Consider the following 26,138-nt stretch of genomic DNA (forward strand, 5'->3'; position numbering starts at 1 on the left):
GTTTTTCTTGATATATGATGGCTGTAAATAAAGCTTCCAAGATACGCATGAAACCCACTTGACAAAACCGTATCTACATGACTACTATTTTCCTACATTAATTTTGCTGATAACTACATAGTTCCACAATGAATCCACCTACTTATGGATGATGTACTCATACATACCAAAACACCAGAGACAATTTAAAAATAACAAACAAGTAATAAAGACAAAATTGCTTTGAAAATATCTGGTATTTTTTAAAAATTTATTATTTAGGATAATCTTCTCAATGTTCTTTAAAATCAAGCTGCTAATTTATCGTGTCTGAAAGGCACCATTAGGACTATGAGTGGTGAGCAGTAAACATCTCCTTGGCATTTTTCACAACTGGGGAATTTATCTGTCTCCAGAAGAATCCAAATGAAATGTGAAGAGCAAGATACACAAACAGGAGCTAATTTGCAGCTGCCAAGGTGTGAAACCTCTAATTGTCATGCTATCGTGGCATCTTAGGCACATTCCTGTCAGAAGTTTCTTCAATAAAATTAGCTTTTTTATGGGAAGGCTCAGCAAGATCTTCTCCATGGTCTCCGTTATTCAAGTGCTCCTGGTCTTCCCTCTTGCGTTTGTTAATCAGATGATTTTCTCCCTCACACAGCCTTCCCTCTGGAACACCCAATGTTCTCAGACAGACAATAGCTGCAGCCTGTTCTGCTAGTTTCTTTGACTTGTCCCTGAAGAACAAAGCAGACAGAGCACAGGTAAAAGTAGAAAATGCAGTCACTACACTGCCAAGAGACAATCCATTACTTGTCTCCGATACAACATTGTGAAACAAACAGCATCTGCAGTCATGTCACAGCAGAAGAATAAAATTGGTTAGTTCCAGAAATTATTTGAGTCTTGCTAGGTGTCAATGCTGATGCATCACTCCTGATGTAATACTCCTAGAAAATCTGCTTCTATCAGATCTTGCGTCTCAAACTCAAAGGTATGAAGTGAACATGTGTTTGGCCCAAGTGGTTGCAATCCTCAGAAAGTTAACTTTTACAAATATGATCACTATACAAATAACTGAGTTGAGAAAGATCAATTTTCTTGAAATACACTCAGGTCCAAATATAATCTCTGGTATCTCTACAAGTTCATTGACACTGACACAAGCAGGAACTGTTCCATAATAATAAAAATTCTGTCATTTTTGAGAGGGACTGCAGATTACACATTTGTGAAATTCAGTATTTGAAAACATTTCCTTCTCAAAGTTTTGTTATCAGATGAGCTTTCCAAAGTCTCTGAATCGGAATGCTACAAACACCAGTAACTCTTGTGTGCATTTGTCCTCTTTAAAATGTTAAATGCTCAGCTTTAGCTTTGGAATTAAATCAAGATCAGGTGGCAAATGCCTGAAGTCAATTCCAGTGTTAATAGACGACTGCATAAAATACCATCACAACTTCAGAGCAGCCCTAGTTGAAACTGTTGATTAACTGTGATCTCTGAGAAGCCACTAAACTGCCCTCCACTTCACTGCATATAGGCACTTACTCCTGACTTGTTATTGAGACTGGAACTGCTCTAGTGGCTGAAGACATTACCTCCTCCAATATTCCCTTCTGCCTCCCTTGGTTTAGTTTCTGACCTCTTCACAGACACAATTGAACCGTGTCACCTATTTGCTCCCCTTCCAATACAATTTGTGGACTCGTGTACTAAATGAATTAAAATGCTGTACCAGTTTACTTGATTATGCTAAAGCTTACTTCCTCTTGTCACAGACAATTCTCAGAAATTCTCAGAAGTAGCTTTAGAAGGTAGCTTTTAGCTGTCTTCCATCAAAGTCAAATGGGATAAACTTGAGTACCTTTTCACTGCAAGTTTTAAGCGACATTTCAGAAACAATTACAACAGAGCTGAAATAAACATTAAGAATCGCTTACCACAGAGTTGATTTGTACTTTTGCTCAGCTACTGTCACTACTGAACAGAATAATCTATCCAGTGGTCTTTGAACCTGGAATAAAAGAAAGAATTAAAAGGGAAGGGGCTGTCAAAAAGCAGCTATGTCACAGAGCAAATGACATTGTCAAAGTCCCTCGTTATTCTTGTCTTTACACCACAAACAAGTAATACCTTAAAAACACTGTAAATCACACCAGAAGTTTAAACTTTGATATTTAAGATTAAAAAATAAAAAGAAATTGGCCAAACTGCAAATATTTTTGCTTAAAAGAAAATAATCAGATAATATCCCATCTAACAAAACAGTTGCTCCTGTCCTGTACAGTTCCTATCTGTAACAGCATGCAACAACAGAGAAAACATTCTGAACCCAAACACTACTTCATAGAGGAAGTAAAAGTCAGTCAGTCATGGACTCCCACATAATGACCTGCAGTTACAGCAATTTCTTTCACACATGAATTAAAACCAGACTTAAGGTCTGACTTTTAGATTTTTATTTTCTAATGAAATAAGCTGTTATTTCCATACGTATGTGTATTACCATTCTGAAGCTGCTTACTCAAGAGCTATGCCAGACTTGGAAGCAGAATTTCTCACTACCCTGAGTTCTAAAATACTTCATTTCATAGACAAGGCAGAGGAGAAGGTCTGAAAGGGTTTCTTCATTAACTCACAGTTTCATAAACAGGCTGAGGATGCTTTTCTTTTCTACACCATTCCAGAAGATACATTTTTGGAGTAATCTGTGGTGGATATTCTCGCCTAGACAGAAAAATTTGTGGTCAATAACTGTGCAGAGTTCTATTTTAAAACAAATTGTGCTGCTTATTTTATTACCAGTTATCCTTTGTGGTTTAATTTTACAGCTCAAACTATGAGAAAAATGTTGCTTTCTTATTAGATAAGTCTATTAGATAAATAATATGTCTAAAATAACATCTAAAATAAAATCTAAACTTTCTATTAATTCTTCCCAAATATTCAAATCCTGTAGTAACAAAACTAGAGAAAAGATACATACCAGAAAGGAGATTCTAACTAAACATATGACAGACAATAAAGACACAGTTTGACACTGCTTATTATAAGCAGCAATATAAGAAAGAAAAGAAGCTGCTTCTGTTATGACAGCAGATTTATCACATAAAGTAAGTTAGGAAAGGTAGGCATTGATTCAGATACTGACATGGAATTACAGCCTCTTATACTTGGCAGAAAAAAAAAAGAAATACTGTAAACCCACTGTATTCAGGGATTCAGGTAATATAGCCTGTAAATATTGAAGTGTTACCACTGAATTTGAGGAGCATCTTATATCATACTCTACTTGAGCTGTTTGATAGACTTAATAGCAAACACAGCAAAAATAGCAAACACGGGTATAACATGTAAAGTAACAGCAATTCTATAGGCTTCACAGATTATAATCTAAGGTTACTTAAAGTAATATTGTTTATAACATCACAAATTAGTTTTTCAATGAATGCCTTATGAGCGGAACATGTTTGTAAGACTGCAGATGAGCATATATGTTATTTGCATAGAAAAGAGTATTCTTAGATTTGTGCAGAACTTTTTCTAGAACAAGTATTGTGTTTTAGTCAAATTTCACTAAAAATAATAACTGAAGTGTGTATCTTTGTATGCTCACATTCTTCTACATACACTCAGCATTTTTAATAAGTTAACTGAGAGAATTAAGCAGTTTCGGGAAGCCTAGAACTAAAGAACATGTTACAACATCCAAATAGCACAGGAAGAGTGATGATGCTAGTGGTTATATAACGATGACACAAATTGCTTCTTAAAAATTTGCTCAGTAAACTCTGGTATGCAAATTGTTACTTAACAAAAAAAGCTATAAGGCACTGAAATTCACTTTTTATTTATACATGCAAGATAGTGAAAAATTTAATTTGCATGCTTACTTGTCAAATCTAACAGCCATTTTTATTACATCTGGATCTTCCTGCTGGTCATCTTCATCTTGGGTCTCAGTTTCTGAAGATGTTTTCTTCGCTCCAAAAATTGCTGTTGTTTTTTCATAGAAGTCAGCCATTTCAAAGGCTTCACTATTCCAACAGAATTCCTCTGGATTAGAGATCAGCTTGCAAATTTTTTTATCACATTATGATAGAGAAAAACATAGATATCAATTGTATTTAAATAGAGTATATATGTGCAGAGAATCACATGGAAGTGTGGCTGTATTCTGCACAATGACATTTTTCCTCTTCCAGTTCCTATCAGATACTCTTGATCCACAGGTAGAAAAAGAACATTCTCATTTCCAGCAATGTATATTCGGTTTGTAGCCTGAAAGTCCAGGCAGAATCAATCAGAAATACAGGTCCTGCAATGTTCAGGTTGTTAGCTAAGTTAATAACTTGTAGGTGGATTAATCAAAAAAGAACATCTCAGATTGACTTGGCTACCTAAGGGCAGTATGAGGAAAAAGCAGGAAATAGGCTCTTCTTCCAATTTGAGTATTTAAAAATACTACCAGAAATAAACACTAACATCCACCTACCTCAAAATTTATGTTTTTCTAACTTGATAGGATTATTCACAAGCCCAAATACAAGGGAACAAGCAACCAGGATTTGGGTCAAATGCAAGAGCCTCAAATCCTTTTAAATTTTAGATCCATGGCAGGCTGCATCTACTTTGAAAAACTGAGACTACTCATTTTCTACAGGTGATAACAACAATAAAACCTGCAGCATAATAAAATTTACTTTCCAACTGCTATGAGAATGCTCATTGGTATAAGGCTGCTCGATGACAAAATGAATTCTGAGCACAAAGCCATCTCCAATGCTCTAAAGTGGAAAAGCAATGAAACTGAGTAATACTAACTGATGCTTATAAGACAACTTAACATGTACTGTTACGTAATTTTTTTTGTCTGAAATGCAGCAGCCTGTGCTCTTGCATTCAGTACTGAGGTTAAAATCGCAGATAGGTGTAACATCCCATCACCACCAAAAAATTTTACACTAGACCTCTGTTTAGTGTTCATGTGTATAAACTGTGACTCTGCTAATTACCTGTTTAAAGGATTGACTCTTGCTTTCCAATTTCTTTTCTTTACATACTCTGCATTACCATTCATTCCACAGAAAACACCACCACCCATCTGGATAAGATTTTTTTGAAGTTGTAGAAGACTGTTTCATTTTCAATCTATACTACCTCTCTTCTAACCATATTGGAAAACTATAAACAAAATGGATAGTAAGGTACTATACTAAAAATTGTTTAATTATTTACACTGTAAAAGTGAAAAGCAACTTGCAAAGTTTAAATGTTGCTCATGGATTCCACTGTTCCTTTACAAATACAGGCAAGCTCCTCTTATGTGTAAAATACAAATGCCCTTCATTGTGTTGTAATATAGTAATCATGAACAGCAGTGTTTATAGAGAGCCAAAACTGGTAAGTCACAATAAACTGGCAAAAGGATTGCAGGCACTTCCATTCATTTTGAACAAGGACAGACTGCTTATTAGAGTTTGCTAGAAAACAGTAACTCCACTTGCAAAATATTTCAAGCTTTCAACATTTCTATCCATTTTCATGCACGTAAGATAACCAACAGTTTCAAACTGTTTATTTTATAAAAAAAAAAGAGAGCCTCTCTTCCCTTCTATGCCATCAGAAGGAAAATTATAGCACTCAACATGGTACGACACATGCAAGCTCAGACCTTTATTTTGTTCAGTTTGGAATGGGCCCAAACCTGAATGCCCTCCATTCTGTGCAAATTCTTTAATCACATGTTTATTTTACAGTTTCTCTCACAGACTTTTCCTTCTTTTTTTCTTTCCCTCTGAGAAATTTCATCCAGACTGTATCATATGCCCAGGATGAAGAAATTCACTAAAGCTACTATATTTCCTCCAAAAGGTTGTCATTATTCATTAGGTTATTTCAGGTATGAAAAGCAGCACAAAAGAAATACATCTAAGTGACATATAGGTGACCTGTATACATTGTTTTTAGTTTATCTCTAAATGTTCATTTTAAAAAAACACTTTGTCATATACATTCCAGTAACATTAAAAACCCAACAGGGAAAAGGAAAAGTTAAAACAAATAAATATCCCTGGAAGAAGATAAGCTCCACACTATTAAGGCTCCAGACTAACTCTAGAGAATGCTGAAACTTTTCTTAATCAGTTAATGCAAATATTGGAGAGATACTCACTCAGTGAAGCACCACTTAAATTGGTATGTTGAGTACATAAACATGAGGGTTAAAGCTTTAAAACCTGAGCACGGAAAAAACCTAGACAAGTATACTGTATTTTAACCTGGGAAGTTTATTGCACATCTCACTAACTGGATTTTTCTTTCTGTTTTGTTTATTTTGTTTTTTGTTTTCTGCAACTTCTTCTGAAAGTATGAGATATCAAGCAATACTACAGAGAGAGAAATGCAAGCTTGACAGACAGTACAGTTCCTGTTTCCCATTTGTGAAGTACTTGCTTACCATATCTCCGGTGTGGACTGCGCAGCATGCAGCTTCTTACCCTGAGTAGTTTCCAACTGTTCCCTTAACATCTGACACAAACAGTACTTTGTGTTGGTATAGTGATTATCATACCTCACTGCCTGAAGGAGAGAGACAGGGTATATAAAAAGATATCAAACAAATTTATATAATGCTCATGTCTCGATAACTTTAAAAATTGGTTTTGGAAGAGAAACCAGTAACATATTCGAGACTACTCCTGAATGTGAGTATAATCTGGTATTCTGACATGCTTTCATGAACTGAAATCAACTTACTCATATACTTAAGAATTGACCAGTTTACATACTGACTAGCAATGCTGTGATATTTTAGTAACTAGTTAATGGCAATTCAAATTTATAAAACCCCCAAAATTTTGAATTGATGGCATGATCAAAGTCACAGATTTCTGATTAATTTCCTATTGTTACTAAAATTTTGAATAATAGATAAAGTTTTATATAATAGATGACTCAGCAAATGGAGCTATACTACTATAATACAGCATTACTTTATTGGCAAATCATTACCTTTGCTTTCCTGCTGTTAAAAATTTTTGAATATTTGTGAAAAGCAGTTATTTTCTAAAAATTAATCTAGCAGCAACTGCGTACTTAGTATTCCTTCACTTTTCTCTTCGATATTATTTGCACAACTGTAACATCAAGAGAGTTCTCCTACATGTCATTAGCTTTATATTCCCAGACATTTTTAGATAGCCATGTAAGCTTCATAAATATTCCCAAGAAACTAGGGCTAAAAAGCATGGCAGATATGAAAAGAATGATCAGGAAAGACTGTTTTCTGAATACAGATTTCTGAACACTTCTTTCTGAACAAAATACAAGAGAGGAAGCAGTGGTTGATTTGCAAGACTCATGTCATATGCAGTATGTTAAAATATCCCCAGAGCCTAAGGCTTTGGAGTTAAGAGGAGTTAAGATATCGCAGTAAGAATTTGGTTAACAAATCTAACCAATGCTAACTACAAGTAAGATCTTCCAAAAAAACATACATATTTGATGTAATTTTGCATGACGTCCTTCAAAGGAACAAAACCCTCTTTTCTGAAGATAGAGGGGTTCCACATGGCAGCACGAGCTATCATTACTGATGAGGCAGCTGTTGCTTTCTGGAAGGTCTCAATGTCCATATATTCTTTGATGAAGTCGTGAGATCCTCCACTGAAAATTAAGATCATTGTTATAATCATGTTTTATCAAGTTTTCATCAAGTTTTATTTGCTATAACTTCTACTTTAACACAGCCTTGTATTTCCATGTGATAGTAGATTATTTATGGTGGCAGAGTCTATTTAGGATATTTTCTCAAATCTAAGAGAATAAATGGGTCTGACAGCTTTATTAGCAATGGCTCACTAAAACACCGATTTTATATAGTATATTTCATTATATTCATGCTTCTTTTAAAAGTAGAAGACTTTTTATGAAGAAAGAGTAGTTTGTGTTTTACATAAACTGTGTGCTTTCACACACTTATAATATTTAAGGCTCACAAAGAATCATTTCCATGTTCTTATTGCCAGTTCTGTAACCTTCAACTGCATACTGTGTTGGATACTAAAAACAAGTATGGGCAGCATCATTCTGGAACTAATATATGGAGAGTAACTACAAGTAATACTTCTGGATCAATCACAGAGCACTTTAATGTTAAAAGAAGGTTGCATTGCTTCTATTGTACTGCCTTTGCTTTCAAGTCAGCAAGTCAGATGTGTTATAAGTGACAAGAATACTTAAACAACTTTTTCTTTCTTTTAAAGTTTCCTGTCACTACATCTTTTAAATGTAAAATAGAAGTTGGACTTAGAACTATGAATTAGGATCTTTATGCCTTCAAAAGCAGAAACACTGTCAAACTCAAAACAAAAACTACAGAACAATAAATTATCTAAAACCAGACATTTATGCTGTGAAGACCAAACAAGCAAGTTTCCTGCACTAATGAAAGATTATTCCATAAACACAGTAACATTCTAGAAATCACAGAATCAATCCAAACTTCTTGTTTTTTTCTAGCATCAGTCTACTTCTTTAATTCATTCCTGTATATTTCCTGACCAAGCTTGAAGGACAAGTGGTTAAAATTCTGAAAACACCAGGCAAATAAACTGCAGCATGGATCAAGTACCATGGACCAAATATATTTAATAAGCAGGGTTCCAAGTTGCAGATTTACATTTCTTTAGAGAGGGAAAAGTTTCACTAAGTGGATATAAAATAAAGATCATATCCTTTTCAAAGAAATCATTAAAAAACTAGGATTGTTAAGGTTAGTTCAGCATGTTGTAACACTTCCAAAGAAGTAAATTGATATAAGGATTAATTAGAAGCAATTTATCAACAGCAAACCTCTGATATTTTTTCATCTTAATTGCACACTTCATCATAGAAAGTACTCAAACAGAGCTGACATTTCTGTGACATGCACGAAGTCTAATAAAGAAAACTGTCAACCTCACGTACCTAGGCAAAGGATTCATGGCAATATACAATGTGAACTTTTCTTACTTTTTAATTCCACATTGTTTAAAAAATTATTCTGAAAACTAGAAGTGGGGTGAACCACAAAAAAGTGCATCAACCGTGATAATCAGCATGGAGTATGTCCCTTGTCCAGTACAGAAACAGGCCCTCTGACACTAAAACCTATAACTTCTGATGTATTTTCTACAGAGAAATGTGAACAGGAAAAGAATTCTCAAATTCCTGATCCAAGTATATGGTTTGCAGAGATGCAGCTTTTCCGTGAAAACTCAGGCTCAATGAAGAGAGAACTTCACTTAAGGACACTGCTTCTCCAGCCAATGATACCCTAACTGCCACTTCTAAAGTGGTCAAATATCTGAAGATGTTGGTCAGGTAGATCAGATACATTCTGATACAGCTTGATAATTTTCATTACCTCTGCTTCCAAAATTGCTCTAAAACTCACCTGTTCGTAGCTAAACTTTTCCAAGACTGAGTTCCTTATTTTACTGTGACATTGTTACTGAAGAATCTATTGATACAAGCAGAGATTCAGTGGGATCATGTCCGTACCTCTGGAGACTAAGGAGGCCTTAGGGAAAATGTAAGGCCACAGGATATAACACTAGTTTTGAGCAGTGGGACAGGTGATCTCTCATGTGCAAGTGCCCAAGATACACAGTGGTAGTTAAAACCAGCCACTGCACAGAGCTTAAAAGCCCAGAGAATTTAACTGCTGGATGCAACCAGGATAGATTGTGACACACAAAAGCAATACTATTTGAAAAATACATGAAATTTTTAAACCAAAAACTGAGGTATAGTGATATTTCATAAGGCCAACTTTTGTCACTGCTATCTCTGTTCAGATCTGATCCTTGGTAGAAGGTAACACCGGATGAGCCCTATGTGAAGGACTTTCTCCTGCATTTGCAAATCTTAAGTTAGGTACAGGCATTTGGCACTAACAATCTCATCGGTCCAACTTACTTTGCTATCACTGGAACGGAGACTGCTTCAGAAATGGCTTTGATCACATCACAATGGACAGGGTGCTGAGGCCTCTCTTCTTTCTTCCTTCCCAACAAACAAAAAAAAGACAAGACCAAAGATTTCCTGCGGAATCTGGAGATACCTGAATCACAGCAGACATGACTCAAGGATTATTGGGACGTACTTATTTCTGCTTATTTACTTTATATATCTCTCTATATATTTTTTTCTCTTAACACAAAATTATTTTATATCAAATGCATTTTGAAACATTGTTACCGTAATTCCACAGCCACATAAGCAGCATTTTTAGATATAGAAGATGAAAGATAATTTTAGTTTGTTTTGGTCTCTGAAACAAAAATTTGAGAAAAATAGCAGCAAGTAGTTCTCTTCCCTAATTATAGGTCTGATTTTCTACTGTACCGATTCCTTTAACAGTTGAAATCAGAAACATGTATAACATGTAGGGTATACTCTAGTCAGATCTTACTGTGCTACATTCATCAGCAAACTAAAAAAACTGAGGTCTCTCTTTCCTAAAACTGACTTACCTTCCATGGACTGCAATGGCTGCAACACCAGTTTTTTCTATTCTCTTTACCAGATTCACAGTATCCTCTACCTGAGGGATAAGACAGAATGACATGATTTTAGTTTAAAGAAAAAGGAATAACTATCATGTGACTGTTGTAGAAACAAATGTTGAAAGACTTTTACCAGGGGGCTACGATTCCTGTATTTCAAAAGTGCATAATCTCATATCCTCAAGCAAAGTACTACATATTATGGCAAAAATAAGAAACCATTTTCAATAATTCCTTGAAATTATAGATCACAAACTTTCTCAATCCAGGTAACACAGTATTTTGTAGTAGGAGAATACTGTCCCACAGGTTTTTAGACTGTCATTTGAAAATGACACAAAACACTTAATCAGAAAGTCCTATCTAACGAGTACTCTGTGAATTACAATTAAAATGCATCTTAATAAGAGGATCCCTTCTGAAATCAATGTAACATGTAATCACACATTCATAAATATTTCTCTCACATGTGTCTTCAAAATGTTAACTAGTATCTAAAACATGCCAGTGATATTCATACATGACCAGTGAACCAAAAGAGAGGGGAAAAAGGAGAAGCTCACAGTGTACCTTCAAAGAGTTAAGATACTGTTGAAAGGCAGGAAGAAATTTAACACAATGCTGGATTCGCCTGCCTTATGTAGCTTTGTGCAAAGATGGAAAATAAAAAAGATGAGGCAAATTTTCTTTTCAAAAGCTGGAGAATGATCTGTGGCTCATCACAAAATCAGCACACTCAGACTTTAAGAAATGCAACGGCTACCAGCTGGCATGGACGGAATGACAGCAGCTCACCTGCTGTTCTGATGGACATGTTACATAAAAGCAGCTTGAAATAAAAAGGAAGAGGCTCTAGGACGGTTGTAGAAAATAAAGAGATGTGCCAGTTCTCTCATTTAGTACCTTCAGAACCAAAATTATCTTAGACAGTTACTCATTCTTTTGACACAGGCTTCATTTATTCATTTTATCATTTTAAGTGCACATGTAAATGACTTTTGAACAATAGCTAGGTTAGTTACAGCTCTTCCATCTCCAGAAATACCTATTCAGGTCATACACAATCATGGTATCTAGGCAGGTAATTAAATACACAATTGGAAAATAAACAGTCATTAAAAGAGAAAGCACATCATCTCCTGCAGATTTAAAAACATAGCAAATTCAACTGGGGGAAAAAAAATCAGTTAGAAAGCTACATCAGCTGTACAAAGAGAAAACCACCACTATATTTTCAGTATGTTCTTAATTAAATTCTAGCAAAATACTGACAAAACCAAATGTAACAGCTTTAGCAATGTAACAGTCTCACCATCATTTCCTTGAAATGAATGACTGTACCCAAGAACCTCCAGAAAAAAATAATCATTCTAATGGCAGTGAAGATGCTGTTTCTGAGAAGGAAGATTCTGAATCTCCTTGTATAAGCTAGCAATTTCAGTACTTCAATCCATCAAAATGTTTCTAAAAAGGTTGCAAAAGTTGTTTTTAATTCGCATATCACTGGACATAGAGCAAATGCAAAATTTCCTTGCAGTGTAGAATATGAGTTTCTTTTGTAAATACAATTTCACTACTGAAATCTTCATTGTTAATATGAATGTTGGAAGTTGGACAAGTAACACCATGGTCTTCTCTTGAAGTTAATCTTCAAGCAGACTGAAGAAATTCACAGTTCATTGCACTCTTCTTATGTACGTATCATATTACGCTCAGTCAATTCCACACTTAGCAGTCATCTTTTAAAATAAGAGTGCATTTTTCCTTTTTATTTTCATTTAGTGCTTATCCACCAGCAAAAGCTTTGGGATTAACTCAATAGGTTACAATTAACAGGGCTAAAGTACTTCTTTAATGGAAGTATACACATTTGGAGTTCAATGGAATAAAACCATGTGCACACATCTAATGTTTAGTGTTTTCTTGACTTTTTGGAGAGCAGAAACAAAGTTTAGCGTCTGATGTGAGCAGCCAGAAATGACTAAACAGAAGAAAGTATCTTCTGAAAAACACAGAGAGAGAATGCCAGCCAGCCTGAAAGCCATTAGCTTGGGCACTAGGCCTGTGAGCACAAAGAATCCCTGGTAAGTGCAGCTCTGATACTGGACACATTCTGAGACACCATCAGGTTTTCACCTTAGGTGAAAACCTAAGGAACCATATCAGCAACTTATCATCTGAAAAAGTAAAAAATAGTCTGGAAAAAGGGAAAAACATCCTGAGAAAGAAACAATCTGTAACTGTCATTGGCTGTTCAAACTGCAAGAACAGGAAAACTCTGGGGAAAAAAAAATCTGGAAGAATAGAAAACAACCATCTATTGGTTGCCCCAGGTGAAAAATAGGAATTAAGAGCATCTACTAGCTGCTCAAGAGGTGGTGTTCTACGCCCTCTTGTGTTTCTAGGACATGAAGATTGTTTCATTTTTATCCAAAAATGGAGCGTCTCTGACAACTTCCCATACTGCACATACTTTCCTTTTCCTAAACAGGTTAAAGTCTCCACAAAAACTTTCTATGACATCTCTGACGTGTGCCAGGGATGCCTGGCTGACTCCAAACTTATGACACAGATAATCTTCGGAGTGTCTTATTTTATTGGTCCCTCTCCAGGCCTGCTTTTGGAGTTAAGGTTCAGTTTGCCTTCCTACTTCTGTGATGGTTGGGTTCCCTTCTGGGATCAGTTTGTCCTTCTGTCTGGGACAATTCGGCTTCCTTCTGAGATCTGCCTAAAGCACAGTCTTATACCATGAACATACACACATATATATAAAGTATTCTATCAGATCTGCTGTTGTATTATTGATAAAGTTGCTTCACTAGTGATAAGTCTGTAGTAACCTGCAATAGTATACACCTACTAGCTTGTTTCTGTTACTGACTGCTGCCATATAAATCATTGCTGTCACACTATTGTTTGTTGCTGTTAATAACGTGTAATAGCTTGAGATAGATATACTTGTATCTTGCTTTATTAATCATATTTACTATGGTGATTTTTGTGGTGTTTGTTGTAATCTAATAAAGTTGAGAAATTTAGAGGATAAAAGCTTCTGAGTCCTTGTGTATCATGGAATCCAACACACCCACGATCATGAGATCTATACACCCACAGGCCAGATAACCCTTTAGGTCATGACAGCATCCCAAACAGAAATTGTAATTCCAAGTGCTATTTCACAATAGCAGGTCTAAAATGCCAGTATATTAGAATACTATGCATCTTAATTTATTTTTAAATCACAGAAATACGCAACAGCTAAACACTTTTGCATAACAATTCGTTCTTACTGAGGGCAAAATGCGGATTTTGCAGGTTACTGGTTTACAAATTCCTTTAACAAGGGTAGTCAGTATCTGGAAAAAGGAAAAGAAAGAAGACAAAAACATGATCACAACAGTGACGTTAATAAAGGTCTCCTCCATTCTCTCTCTAAGATGCAAAGAAATAAGAACAATGTAACAGTAGTTAGTGTTCCTCTATAAAGAACCTTACATGCTAGATGGATTTTGAGATATTATCACACATGCTATTCTGAGTACACTTCCCTCTTACAAAATGGTTGGTACTGCAGGTAAATTATTGCCTTCAAAGTTTTGTGTACTGTGAAACTTGAATTTTAGTTACTGCGCTATTAGGTTCCAAATACAAAAGAGAGCTGTTACAGCTATCACTCGTAAGTCCTTAACAGCTGGCAATTGTCACCTTGCACTGTCTACTCAAATCTTCCCTAAGTAGCATTCTCTCAAATAAAAAAAGGTCCAAGAAAAATATCTAAAATCCCTCTTCAGTATTTTTAATATGTACTATTTTTGCATATAAATGAAACTGAAATGACATAATTTTCCAAACATCACTATACCATTTTTCTTGCAATAGCTTCATCAGCAAGTCTCACAAGCTTTCCCTGTCAGCCTCATTACAGATTCCAGTGTGAGAACCACACCCTATACTTTTTAATCATATGGAAAGCTTGATTTGGAGCTGTAATTTCAGATGTCTTTTGCAGGCTACAAGTTATCTGTTTGCAGCTAGCTAAGAATATTTTTTTATGCATAAAATTTTGCTGTCTATTAACATCTTAAATTCAAAAGAACAATTCCAAATTTTTGAACACAAAGTTTCGTGCTCTTCTGAAGATGGAAATGAAATGTAATGGTTGTAGAGGTGAAGGGAAGCTGCTAGCAGTCATATTTACAACTGCCTCTCATTCCTATGAGAAATTTTTGCTAGATTTACTTCTAGCCTGTTGTTTTCCTCTCAGTTCCCACTCCTAATATTTTTTCTTTCAGCCTTCATCACCTCATACTTTATAAATTACAATTTAATTCTGGATGGTATCACCCACCTTACCTAATTCACGATGTAGGTGAAACACCATGTAGGCCTTAAAAAACTTGGTTCTGGTTCCAGCTCTGTATTGTTAGCTGACTTTGTGAAGAAAACAACAACACTTAAGCTTATTCCGTGCTCTCTTGGAAAACTGAGAGTGATACAATCGCCAAAAATATTTTGAAATCACAACTAGATCACTTGTACTTTTGCTTTTCGTATCAGCTAATGAAAGAGAGTAATAGGTTCAGTCTAATGCACTTAAACTCTTGCTTTGGCACAATTAGGAATGCTTCCAGTTGCTGAATGGTCAGTTTATGCAGCTTCGCTAACAACGTGGCTCTTGATACCAAGAGATTTTTACATTTGGCAAAAGGGTAACACTCTGTCATGGTTATAATGTGCCCTTCTAATGGCATGTCCTCAGAGAATGAAATAAATGATGCAAAACAACCTGTTTTCACATCTGAGCTTACAAAGAACAGTATCTAACCAATGGACCAGCTTGTGGAAACTGTGTAAGTCCTACTAGCCTACAAAGCTGAATGAAGTTACCACAATAAAAAGAAGAACTTACAAAGGACTGACTTAGCATACGTTGTAGACAGAAGGAAAAGGCAGAAACTGCAGGGATCAGGAAGAGACTGCCTATGTTTCAGAAGACTCATGCAGATGAGTGAAGAGAGTCTGGTCTCTTCAAAAGACTGATCTACACCAAAGAACCCTTAAACCAAAACACACTCAGGAGTCACATGGAAAAAGTCAGAACAATGCTTTTGGTATTTTTATTTTGTCTAGATCTGCATACTTCTGATAGTACAAGAAATAAAGAATGAAAACATTAGCTACTGTGTACCATGGTTCAGTTATTACTGAGAAGTAAATTGTGAATTAGAATTGCCCTCAGGAACTCTGAAGGAGGATACAGTGAGCAACTAAAAGCTAAATGGAAACAAGACAACGTTCACGGTTAACTCATCTGAATTATGAAGAAGCAAGTCTTTATATAGAAAGAAAATAAAAGAACTAAACACTAAGAATGTTCCTGGAAACCTAAAGCATTGTCTGGACTCTGTTTAATCTCATGAATCTTAGACATCCTCAGGAAAAAATAAAAATTAAAAAAACCCCCAACATATTACATATGTATATTACATATACATAGATGTGTGTATATATATCTTTTTTATACAGATTTATACAGGAGAAGTATAAATATATATAAGAGAATAGATATACACACATAAATATACATATGTATGAACCTTTTTCATACTGGTTCACATGGGGTTTTATACAGAATTACAATGCATATGCACACAGAACTCCTCCCTCTACAAATAGAGCACCACATCTGAAAGTTTTCAAACTGAAAAGGTGAAAGGTAGCAATTTTATAGTCCAGACAATGACAAGGAGAACTGACTCAGGATTATTTATCCATAACCTTAATTTCAGTATTTAAACCCGATTATTCCATTCTAGCTTTTACAAATTTGTCTTCTATGCATTAATTCCCCTTTTCAGTAGAGCTTCACAGTACATAATACTTTTCAAGGCAGTTCAAAACCCACAAGGTGATACTTACAGACTCTATTTTGTCGGGATCAGACAGCAGTGCTGCTCCCATACCTCCCTGGGAAAACATACAGAAATTGTTACACATTAGGCAAGCACATTTTTCAACTCAATTATTTTGCCTAATAGCAGACCACAGCACAAGTACAATGTTATACTAAGGAAAATAAAAAGGGGGTGGGGGAGATGACAAAACCTAAAATGCAGGAGCATTAGCGAATGCTTCGGTGAAACATTGCCTAAAACTGTATCAGAATAATTAAGCAGTAATACAGGACACCAGCTTGCTCCCATTATTTTATGGAGCAGACAGGATTTCAAAGAGCAACTGTAGTCATCCAGTTTCTACTCATTAAGTGACAGCTGAACAGATGTATTGTTTTAACGTTACACACCATGTTTGAGAGGTCTTGATGTCTGCAGTTTCTGTCTACACACTACAGTTAGAAAAACAGGCTAAGACAAATTAAGTGGCTGTACTGAACACAAATTATGAATGCTTTAACAATTTAGTATTTTAGCTATTCTTTCTGCACTATTTCATCTGCATACATAGACCTGGAGACCAACAGGCAAACATAAGTTCAAAATTGTACGAGCTTTTTTGACCCAAAACTACAGCTGGAGGTTAACCACCAGCATTTGAATTTTTGATCTTTCATCCTAGTACAGGTGTTTTGTTCTTAAATAAGATTATGTGGAAGGATAAAAGAGTTTTCCCTGTAATTCAGTATAAAACAGAAGAAAGTAATAAAGGCTAAAGAAAATATTATTCGAAAGACCACCAGACCATTATGGATTTAACAATGTGTCCTCAACATGACTATGATTCCTTGATAATACCACTATCTCGAAAGCTACCTGCAGAATAAAAGAGCAAGTTCAGAAACAACAGAATCTAAATACATAAAGACTGCAGAACAAGGAAAGTATTTTACATTCTTTTAAATTCAAATTTTAATTTTCATCATACCTCACTTAACCTTGTTATTTTCATAAGTTATCATTGAAACAAAGAAGTTAATGAGATTAAAATCAGAAAAATCCTAGAAATGTATGTGGGTAAAATTATTCACAAATTAGAAGGAATCTATTAGAAGAATTTAAGCAATTATTCTTCAGCGTGAAAGCCAACCTACAAAACTAAGAAGCAGTGAAATGGTAAGTGCAGTATTTATCTATTTTGCAAGAACATTTGACATCAAAATGGAGCTCCATGGTCCAATTCATTGATCCTTTATCTATACACTAACCGGCTTAACACTGCTAGCAAACAGCTTGACTACCCTGTTTAGCCACAGATGATAAACATCTAGAACTGCATGTGTTTAACTCAAAAAAGTCAAGTTTTAACTGATTTACCCTCCTCTCACTTAAAACTATCCAATAATTGAACTCTGCATTGATAAGTCACCAATGTTTACTGTTCATTTGCTCACATGACAAACTGTGATTCCTATTTCTATTAAGGCTAAGCAGAACATATTTCACTCATTCAACAGATTAGTGACCTCGGGAAGGTGCTAAAAAAACCCTAACAAACCCGTTATTTTATCCCATCTTACACAGCCTAACAAGAGTTTTCAGAATTCTGAACTTTGTACAGTAATAAAATTCAACAACCTCACTATGTTTTTCTCAATATTCAGTGGTCATTTTGACAGCAAATGCAACCACCACTTGCTTGTGGTACACCTCCACAATAACGTGAGCTTACAAACTTCATACATGCTTACTCACTTAAGGATATGGTATGTTTAATTACATGACCAAACCTATTCTTAAGGGAGATTACTAACAGAGTGTTATTTTACTGTCTTACAGCCATGACAACTTCAAGAATCTTGTTTATTGCAAAAAGTAAACTCAAGTTCATTTGCATGAAAACTTTACTGCTTAAATTTGTTCAACTCAAAAAAAACAGAACACATATTTATTCTGCATCTCCAAGAATGATAAAGCTTATTTATAAGTAACCTTAGTAGAATATTCCTTTGGGCATCCCATGTTGATATCAATACCAGCTACATCATTCTCTCTGAAAGAGAAGAAACAAACAGTTAAAATATTTTTTAGCATATTGGAACAAGAATCAGAAAATAGGCATCTTTCCAGAAAACCTGTTTCATCATTAATGCTTGAATGAGAATTTAAGTTTTTATTTGGACTTCTGAATTTTTAGCTTCCTACTTATAAAAAAAGTTACATATTTATTTTAATAGTGGCCTAAAGATTGTTTAGTTCATGGGTTTCAATGACCAGTTGTCCTGGGTTCATACAGCAGTCATTTTTCTTCTTCTTAGTAGCTGGTGCAGTGCTGTGTTTTTGACTTTCAGCCTGGGAACAACACTGATAACACCAATGTTTTCAGTTGTTGCTAAGTAATGTTTACTCTGACCAAGGACTTTCTCTGTCTCATGCTCTGCCAGGGAGGAGGGGAATCCGGGAGGAAGTAGAGACAGGACAGCAGACTCAAACTCTCCAAAGCAGTATTCCATACCATAGCACCTCATGCCCAGTGTATAAACTGCGGGGAGTTATCCGGAAGGCCCAGATCACTGCTTGGATCGGACTGGGTATCAGTTGGCAGGTGGTGAGTGATTGTATCCTCTCCCCTTGTTATTGCCCTTATCATTATTATTATTGGTAGTAGCAGTAGTGGTTTTGTATTATACCTTAGTTACTGGACTGCTCTTATCTCAACCTGTGGGAGCGACATTCTTGACTCTCCATCCTATCCCTCCGGGAGTGGGAGGAGAAAGAAGGAGGAGAGTGAGCGAGCGACTGAGTGGTTCTGAGTTACCAGCTGGGCTTAAACCATGACACCAGTGTTGTGCAAAAGCTGCAAAAACTCATCTTAAATACGTTTATACAGGATTAAGTATATATAAGTATATCTACCACTAAATTCAGGACTATTACTAAAGCAAGTCCTATTGAAACTTCGATATACTTAAAAAGGAGGCTTAAAAACACCTTTTAAAAAGGTTTGAGACACACTTTTTATTTCTGCACAATACTTTCCTGGGGACTTCAAACCACAAGCAGTAGGAGACATTTTCGGGCATATTGGTCTTACTTGTAGCTGTGCAATACCCAGGGAAATTTCATATTGGAGACATCAAGGACACACTGCACCAACATAAAATCATCAATCCCAGTAAAGAACTTAGGAAGCTTCTGCTTTGAGCTAGAATTTTAAATAGAAGTTGCAGTTATATCACTGGCCTTTTGAGATGCTACACTTCACTGTGCAGCCCCAATAGAACTTTTCTGGGTCCTATCAAGACCTACCTTGATCACCACACAAAACATGTCTTCCAAAACAATTCCTCTGTAAAAAAAACCAAACCAAACAAACAACAAACCAACCCATGGTAGGAAGGAGTGAGTGAAGATGACTTACACAAGCTTAGCTACTGCTAGGGCTCTTTCAGCATCCGCTGAACCCTGTTGGTAGAACAAGAGGATTTGTAATTATAAAATATCATCAAATTAATAAAATAAATGCACTCACTTGCACATGTGTATAACTATAGTTTCTTTAAACATTTAGTATGAGTGGCAGAAACCCATTCACAGCATAATGGCTAGTTAAAACATTTCGCTAAAGCATGTACTAGAGTCAGCCACTGAATGACAAAAGGTGATGCAAAAAGGGATCCAGAGAGGTTGGCCCACCCTTTTAACCTACAGCCCATCACCATTAGATATTTACTTATCATGTTCTTAAGAAGCTCCACTATTAATAATTCTACAGACTCTACAAGCAACCTGTTCCAGGGTGTTATTGCCATTGAAAAAGGTCTTTTTCGGTATCTAATGTAGTCCACTCCCTCCCTCCCACCAACCCCTATCACCTCTTGTCCTACATAAAGAGGTCTCAGAAAGGAAATTACTATCTTTTTCTGTCTGGCAGTCTCTAATCCACTTGTGTAATGTTAGCTGCAAACATTAATCCTCTCTTATCTACGCTAAACAATGCCATTTCTTCCAGTCTTTCCAGTGAGACTGTTTATTGAACAGCGCAAGTCTTAAACACATGATCAAACAGCAGCATAATTTATTTCTGGTTCACTTGGAAAAGTATCAAAGATACCTATTACAAAACCAAGCTGCAGTTAACAGTGCACAGAATTCATCTTAATCACGTCTTCCGAAAACAGCTGTATGGGGAGCTTACAATGCAGCGTCTTGATCACAGAACAGAAATTCTGCAACACATCTGGTGTGAAACTTTACCTCCACCTGAAGCATCAAGAAACTGATAGCTGACAACAGAGAGCTGCTTTAGACTTGGATTAATGTTACTAGCTCTACCTTAACTACGTTGTAACTAGCAAAATACCTGTGGTTGGTTTCTTACCATCTGAAAGACAACACAGTGCCTCTCCCTTTCACAGGTTCTGAAAACAACTCTTTCATTAGGTGCAACGAAGTCGACCGTTCCAAGTACTTCTATATGAAATGAGAAGCAGATAAACCAGACAAAAATCATACACAAATGACATCATAAAGGAAGTCAGATGACAGTGTAATTTGTATATAAATAAAATGCTATCAAGTAAGCCTTCTGTGAACAGAAGAACTAATGGCATCCTACCCCATCCATGTCCTTGCAGCACATTTCTTGCACACTACTGTTCCCTCCCTTAGCACTCCCTAATCATCCCCAGCCTGTTTCTTGAGAAAGCATCAGACCCAGAACAAGTCTAATGATGAATCAGCCAGAATGAATGTAACAGTACCACTTCTGGGAAGGGGCAGTAGGAAAAAAAAAAGATTTGTAGTGGACTTCTGTTCCCCAACAGGGACACTACAAGCAGCTGTTTCTGATGCCACTCAGCTGGGGAGGTTTCAAAGGTTTAAGTTTTAAGAACTTCTCTGTTAAAATCATGTTAGGCCAAATCTAGCCCATGGCCCTCAAGTTAATAAAAGAATGACAAACAGTGAGATCTTGTATGTTTTGCTTCCTTATTGCAGTAGACTAAAAGCTGTGTATGTTATAATGTCATAAATGGCTAACATTTATAAAGACTTGTGATTGAAAAATGTCTCTACGGTCCAAATGAATTTCTCTTGGACGCTATCAAACTTCTCACAAAAAACTAAAAGCCTTTGTATCTAATACTAGTTTTACTCATATTTTATATTAGCACATATACGTGTAAAATTTTTTTTTGGGGGGGGGGAATCCCAAACTAACAAACCCCCAAATAAGAAAAAAAACCCAACCAAACAAAAAAAATACATAAAACCCCTACAAACCAACCAAACAACAAAAATACCGTTTAGTATAATAGGTTTTTACTGGTTAGTATAATAGGACATAAGGCAATAGAAAGGCTGAAGCCAGTATGCAAATACAGAATTGAGACAGACAAAACACTTTCATTATTTGTCTTTTTAACCCACATAAAATTAAAGTTTTGACATTTTAAACAACGCATTGGAACTTTAATGTCCTGTCTTCTCACCTACTAGTTTCTCTCACCTGCTGCCAGGAAGCATAATGCTGAAACATTAGTTTTGGATTTCCAACAGCAATCCCGTATTTATTAATAAAAAAAAAGACATAATTCCATCAGCTAAAATTATAAAGTCTTTAACTTTAGAAGGCCTATACCTGCACACTCAGTGACTCATTTTTTTAATAGAATACTCATCAAATCCTTGTAATAAACTAAGTTAATGGTAGAGAAAGACCTTGTATTAGGGCATTAGAAAGAAGAGTCAGTTACTAATACAATAGCCCTATTCTCAAAAATAGTTTACACTTTCTCTGAAGGACACTAACTGAACTATTAAATTCCTAAAGAAGGGGAACTGAAAGTTTGAAATTGTAGAGCAGCAGACAGGTGTAGGGTAGTGCTTCAAAAGCTCCTTTTAAGTCCCTAGTCACATTTTAGAGAGATTACATATACTGATACCTCACTGTAATGACTACAAAATTACTTCAGAAAAATAATTACCTTTTATCTAGCCAAAAGAATGCTTACACATACTAACAAAATAAATGTTATACTTGCCATTTATAACCCTCTTACACTGCAGCATCTTTATGTCAATCAGCTCCTGAGAAGAAATAATAAAAATATCTAAGTGAGTTGAAGTGTTTAAGTCACCCAGTCCTAAGCAGTTGCCCTAAGCATTTAATTAAATAAGAATATCTGGAAGTACCAAATATAAAAAAAGAACAGAAATGAAAACAAGATTTTAACTATACAACTTGCTCAATTGAAGTTTCAAAATCTGAACATATGAGCATGTTCGCATAATTCTATGAAGAATCATTTTTTTTCTAATACCTATCTAACAAGACAGAAACAAAGCACCCAAAGCAGAAGGAAAAGATAATGTTACACTTAAGCAACAGACCACCTAAAGAATCAGTGTAGATTTGTACTGGTCAAACTCATAGGTGAACAAAGTAGCAGTATTAGCCTTTAAGACTTCTTTACCGCAACCCAGAGTTTGAACAGTTCTCTGCATTTATTAAAAGACAAAATAAAGCTTTGTGTTGACCTTCACTGGAGAACCTAGTGTACAGTGACCATCCTTCCAGAATTTCTGCCCTTCCTTTAGAAAAGGCCCGGAACTTCAGTGTACCTATATTAGTTTAACTGCAGATTTATGGAACTCAACTTACTAAGGATTGCCATTAACTGACAAAGGGCTACAGCTTGAGTTAATATAACTTGTTAGCTGTTGAAATATGCAGCTGTTAATCCAACTGCTATATAAATTGAACAGAAAAAAAAACCTTCCCATGCTATGTTAGTTACTTGAAGAAGCTTAGTCTATTACAGAATCTCTGCTTTAGCAAATAAGACAAGGTTTAAGACCTACTAATTTACAGGTAAGAGATAAACATGCAATAAATTAGGCTAGTCACAATCTATAGGTCATAAGACTATAGGTCTTATGAGTAATGCTTTTAATGTAAGTTTTTGAACTAATGCTCCTCATCAGGTACCGTTCATGTTAAGTTTGAAAACAGCTTTAAGTTCCAAAGCGTGGAGGGGACTGGGAGGGAAATAGTAAAACAAAAGGATAAATCAGAAAATGAAATTTTACCATACAGAAATAAAGTTACAAAATGTAGTTATCCTTACTTTTCTGTTGCCAAACAACTGCAGTATATTTGCCTTAAACAGCAATATTTTATGCTATCTTGTCACTTCTGACGAAACCTACAAAGCACAGTTTTTCTGACAAAACCTGTTAAGACAGTTATTGACTGCAAGCACTAATCCATGTCAAAGGCACCTTAACTCTCTTGTCTCTCCACTGCAATGTGGGGACGCGGGAAGCCAATGTAGGAGACTTTATTTCTGAGGTGAGATGAAAAAAACTGTCTCAGGTTTTTGGTTACAGGATTAACTTTCACACTACAGTTTTTGTTATATACTGCAACTTAATTAGTTTGAGGGTCTCCTCTTTTGAGGTACTGTTTCTCTGGTATTGTGGCAAAAAGTGTGTGTGAAGAAGAAACTGCTTTAGCTATACAGGTTACAGTACTGAATTAAACAACTTCTCATATCTTGTGACTTCAACAGTAAACAAAGCAATACCTTTATGTGTGTGGCTTGGTTGTGAGCTGTTTTTTTGGTTTTTTTTAAATCAACAATTTTTACATTACCACCTTCCACTGATTTCCTATACTATGGCCCTGTCACATCTGTGGTTAGAAATCCAGTAGCTGCTCAGTAACAAGGCTCTTTACTACTAGTAAGTGTAAGGGATACTGGAAAGTACCATGGCTGTGTGAAGCCTCACTCATTTTCAGTGTCAGACTTCTAGATACTGTAACTCTGCATGTGATTTCTCTATTCATGAATGCCCTGGGCTTACCTGTAACAACTATTTTTCTCCTTCTTAGAAGCTGGTGCAGTGCTGTGTGTGAGGACAATGCTGAGAACACACCAACATCTTAGTTGTTGCTAAGTATTGCTTACTCTGATCAAGGACTTTTCAGTCTCTTGTGCTATGCCAGTGAGGAGGGGCACATGAAGCTAGGAGGGAGCAGAGACAGGACACCTGACCCAAACTAGCTATTCCATACCACAGCACATCATGCCCAGTATAGAAACTTGGAGGGAGTCACCCACATGGGATTGATCACCTCTCAGGTCGGGCTGGGTATCAGTCAGCAGGTAGTGAGCAATTGTGTTGTGCATCACTTGTGTTTATCCGGGGGTTTTTCCTTCCCTTTTTAATTTTATAATCTCTACTTTGTTACTTCCCTTATCATTATTATTATTATTAGTTTTCTATTATACTTTAGTTACTGGACTGTTCTTATCTTAGCCTGTGGGGTTTACATTCTTTCAATTCTCCTCTGATCCTGCCTAGAGGTGGGGGGAAGAAGGGGATAGTGAGCAAGTGGCTGCATGGTGCTGAGTTACCAGCTGGGCTTAAACCACAACAATGACCTACAGATAGCCTCCCACAGAATAAAAAAAAAGAGTATTCTCACTTAATCCCACATAAAGCAGAGGCCATAACTCAAAAACTGGGAAGCAGTTAACTGTTGTTTGTCGAAGAAGAAAATCACACCTTATTACTCGCAATTTTGTATCACACAGCAGCAACTATTCTACTGAATTTTGAGAGTTCTTCTGAATTGTTCAGCAATAACTATTTCACATGGAGCTGATCCAACTCCATAAATATTACTTGTAATTCTAGAAGCTCGAAACAAAAGGTGAGCTGTGGCCAAGATAAAAACAGCATATTGTCTCTCAGAAGAAATCTCTCCCTTCTGCCCCCAAAGAGGGCAGTGAGCAAACTCACAAGATTACCGCTGTGGAGATTCTTGGAAAACATTTTAAATGACAGATTCTCAGAGTTTGTTTCAGTCTGTTCTATCAGTATAGATCTAATATTCTCCAGGAACACCAGTATTGAAGGTATGTTTATGTCATGTTTATCTTTTTACTATTTTTTTCTTTGAATTGAGTCACATAACTTGTACTGTTGCAATAGGAGAAAAGCTAATAATCATGCCGAACGGGAAAATGGAAATACTGATGCATTGTAACAACAAAGACAGTGAAGACAAAGTACCTTTAGTTACAGAGCAGTCCTTACCACTAATACCTGCAGCACACTGGAGTCTCAGCTTCAGTCAGCTTTAAGAAAAGTGGTTAAGCAACAATGACAGCAGCACTGTGAGGAGTATATAATGGATGCTCTGGGTTAGCACAGCACAATTAATCAGGTGAGGCGGCATGTCAGCCTAAAGCTTCTTTCAATGTTGTGACTCAAAAAGATAAACCCAAACAAAACCAAATACCAGCAATAACCAAAACCCAGTAGAATGTGAGGAAATCATGGTGTCTTGTCTAAATGAACTGAAATTATTAAACAGACTCAAAATACGGGTTTGTGTAACTGGAGGGCTGCTCAAAGGGAAATGCCTTAAGCCAGAGACCTTCCCCTGTTTTTCTAATGAAAAATATGTGTAAAAGGAAAAAGGTCTGCAATAAACAAAATCTACTAGTACTTTTCTGCACAGTCATGTTACCAGTTAAGACACCCTCATCTGTTCATCCTTCATACCTCACAGTACACGATATCGGCACCATAGTCCAGAGCGAGAAGACGCATTGGCAACGTTCCCACTCGGACCATTGGAGCCAAGATCTTCTTTCCTCTAAAACACAGAGCTGTATTCACCGTCATTCCT

The 26,138-nt window shown here is 36.0% G+C and overlaps 1 protein-coding gene across 2 annotated transcripts; it reads right to left on the reverse strand.

Moving 5' to 3' along the window:
- Positions 1–217: 217 nt before the first annotated feature.
- On the reverse strand, positions 218–26,134 carry DUS2 (dihydrouridine synthase 2). 2 transcript variants are annotated; one of them, XM_010016725.1, is made up of 15 exons: positions 26,012–26,134; positions 22,477–22,522; positions 20,814–20,905; positions 19,854–19,897; positions 18,425–18,485; positions 16,458–16,505; positions 13,829–13,894; positions 10,506–10,576; positions 9,949–10,035; positions 7,485–7,653; positions 6,446–6,567; positions 3,879–4,022; positions 2,625–2,712; positions 1,926–1,999; positions 218–719 (listed from the first exon to the last, which is right to left on the reverse strand). In XM_010016725.1, the coding sequence occupies exons 1-15, from the start codon at positions 26,132–26,134 to the stop codon at positions 482–484; spliced, it is 1,473 nt and encodes a 490-aa protein (XP_010015027.1). In that variant the 3' UTR covers positions 218–481. The 2 variants fall into 2 exon arrangements, with proteins under 2 accessions (XP_010015027.1, XP_010015028.1); XM_010016726.1 differs by lacking the exons at positions 18,425–18,485; positions 19,854–19,897.
- Positions 26,135–26,138: the final 4 nt, after the last annotated feature.

This window comes from Nestor notabilis, unplaced genomic scaffold (assembly GCF_000696875.1).
Source record: "Nestor notabilis isolate BGI_N333 unplaced genomic scaffold, ASM69687v1 scaffold4486, whole genome shotgun sequence".
Classification (NCBI taxonomy): Eukaryota; Metazoa; Chordata; class Aves; order Psittaciformes; family Psittacidae; genus Nestor; species Nestor notabilis.

What these genes read in the sequence shown, in the direction of transcription:
- DUS2 (XM_010016725.1), bottom strand. Translation starts at nt 26,134, where the DNA reads ATGACGGTGAATACAGCTCTGTGTTTTAGAGGAAAGAAGATCTTGGCT. An exon ending in GCCATTGCAGTCCATGGAAG is followed by an intron (nt 10,036 to 10,505) that starts GTAAGTCAGTTT and finishes TTTGTTGGGAAG; the next exon opens with GAAGAAAGAAGAGAGGCCTC. An exon ending in ATGGCTGTTAGATTTGACAA is followed by an intron (nt 2,713 to 3,878) that starts GTAAGCATGCAA and finishes TTTTCTGTCTAG; the next exon opens with GCGAGAATATCCACCACAGA.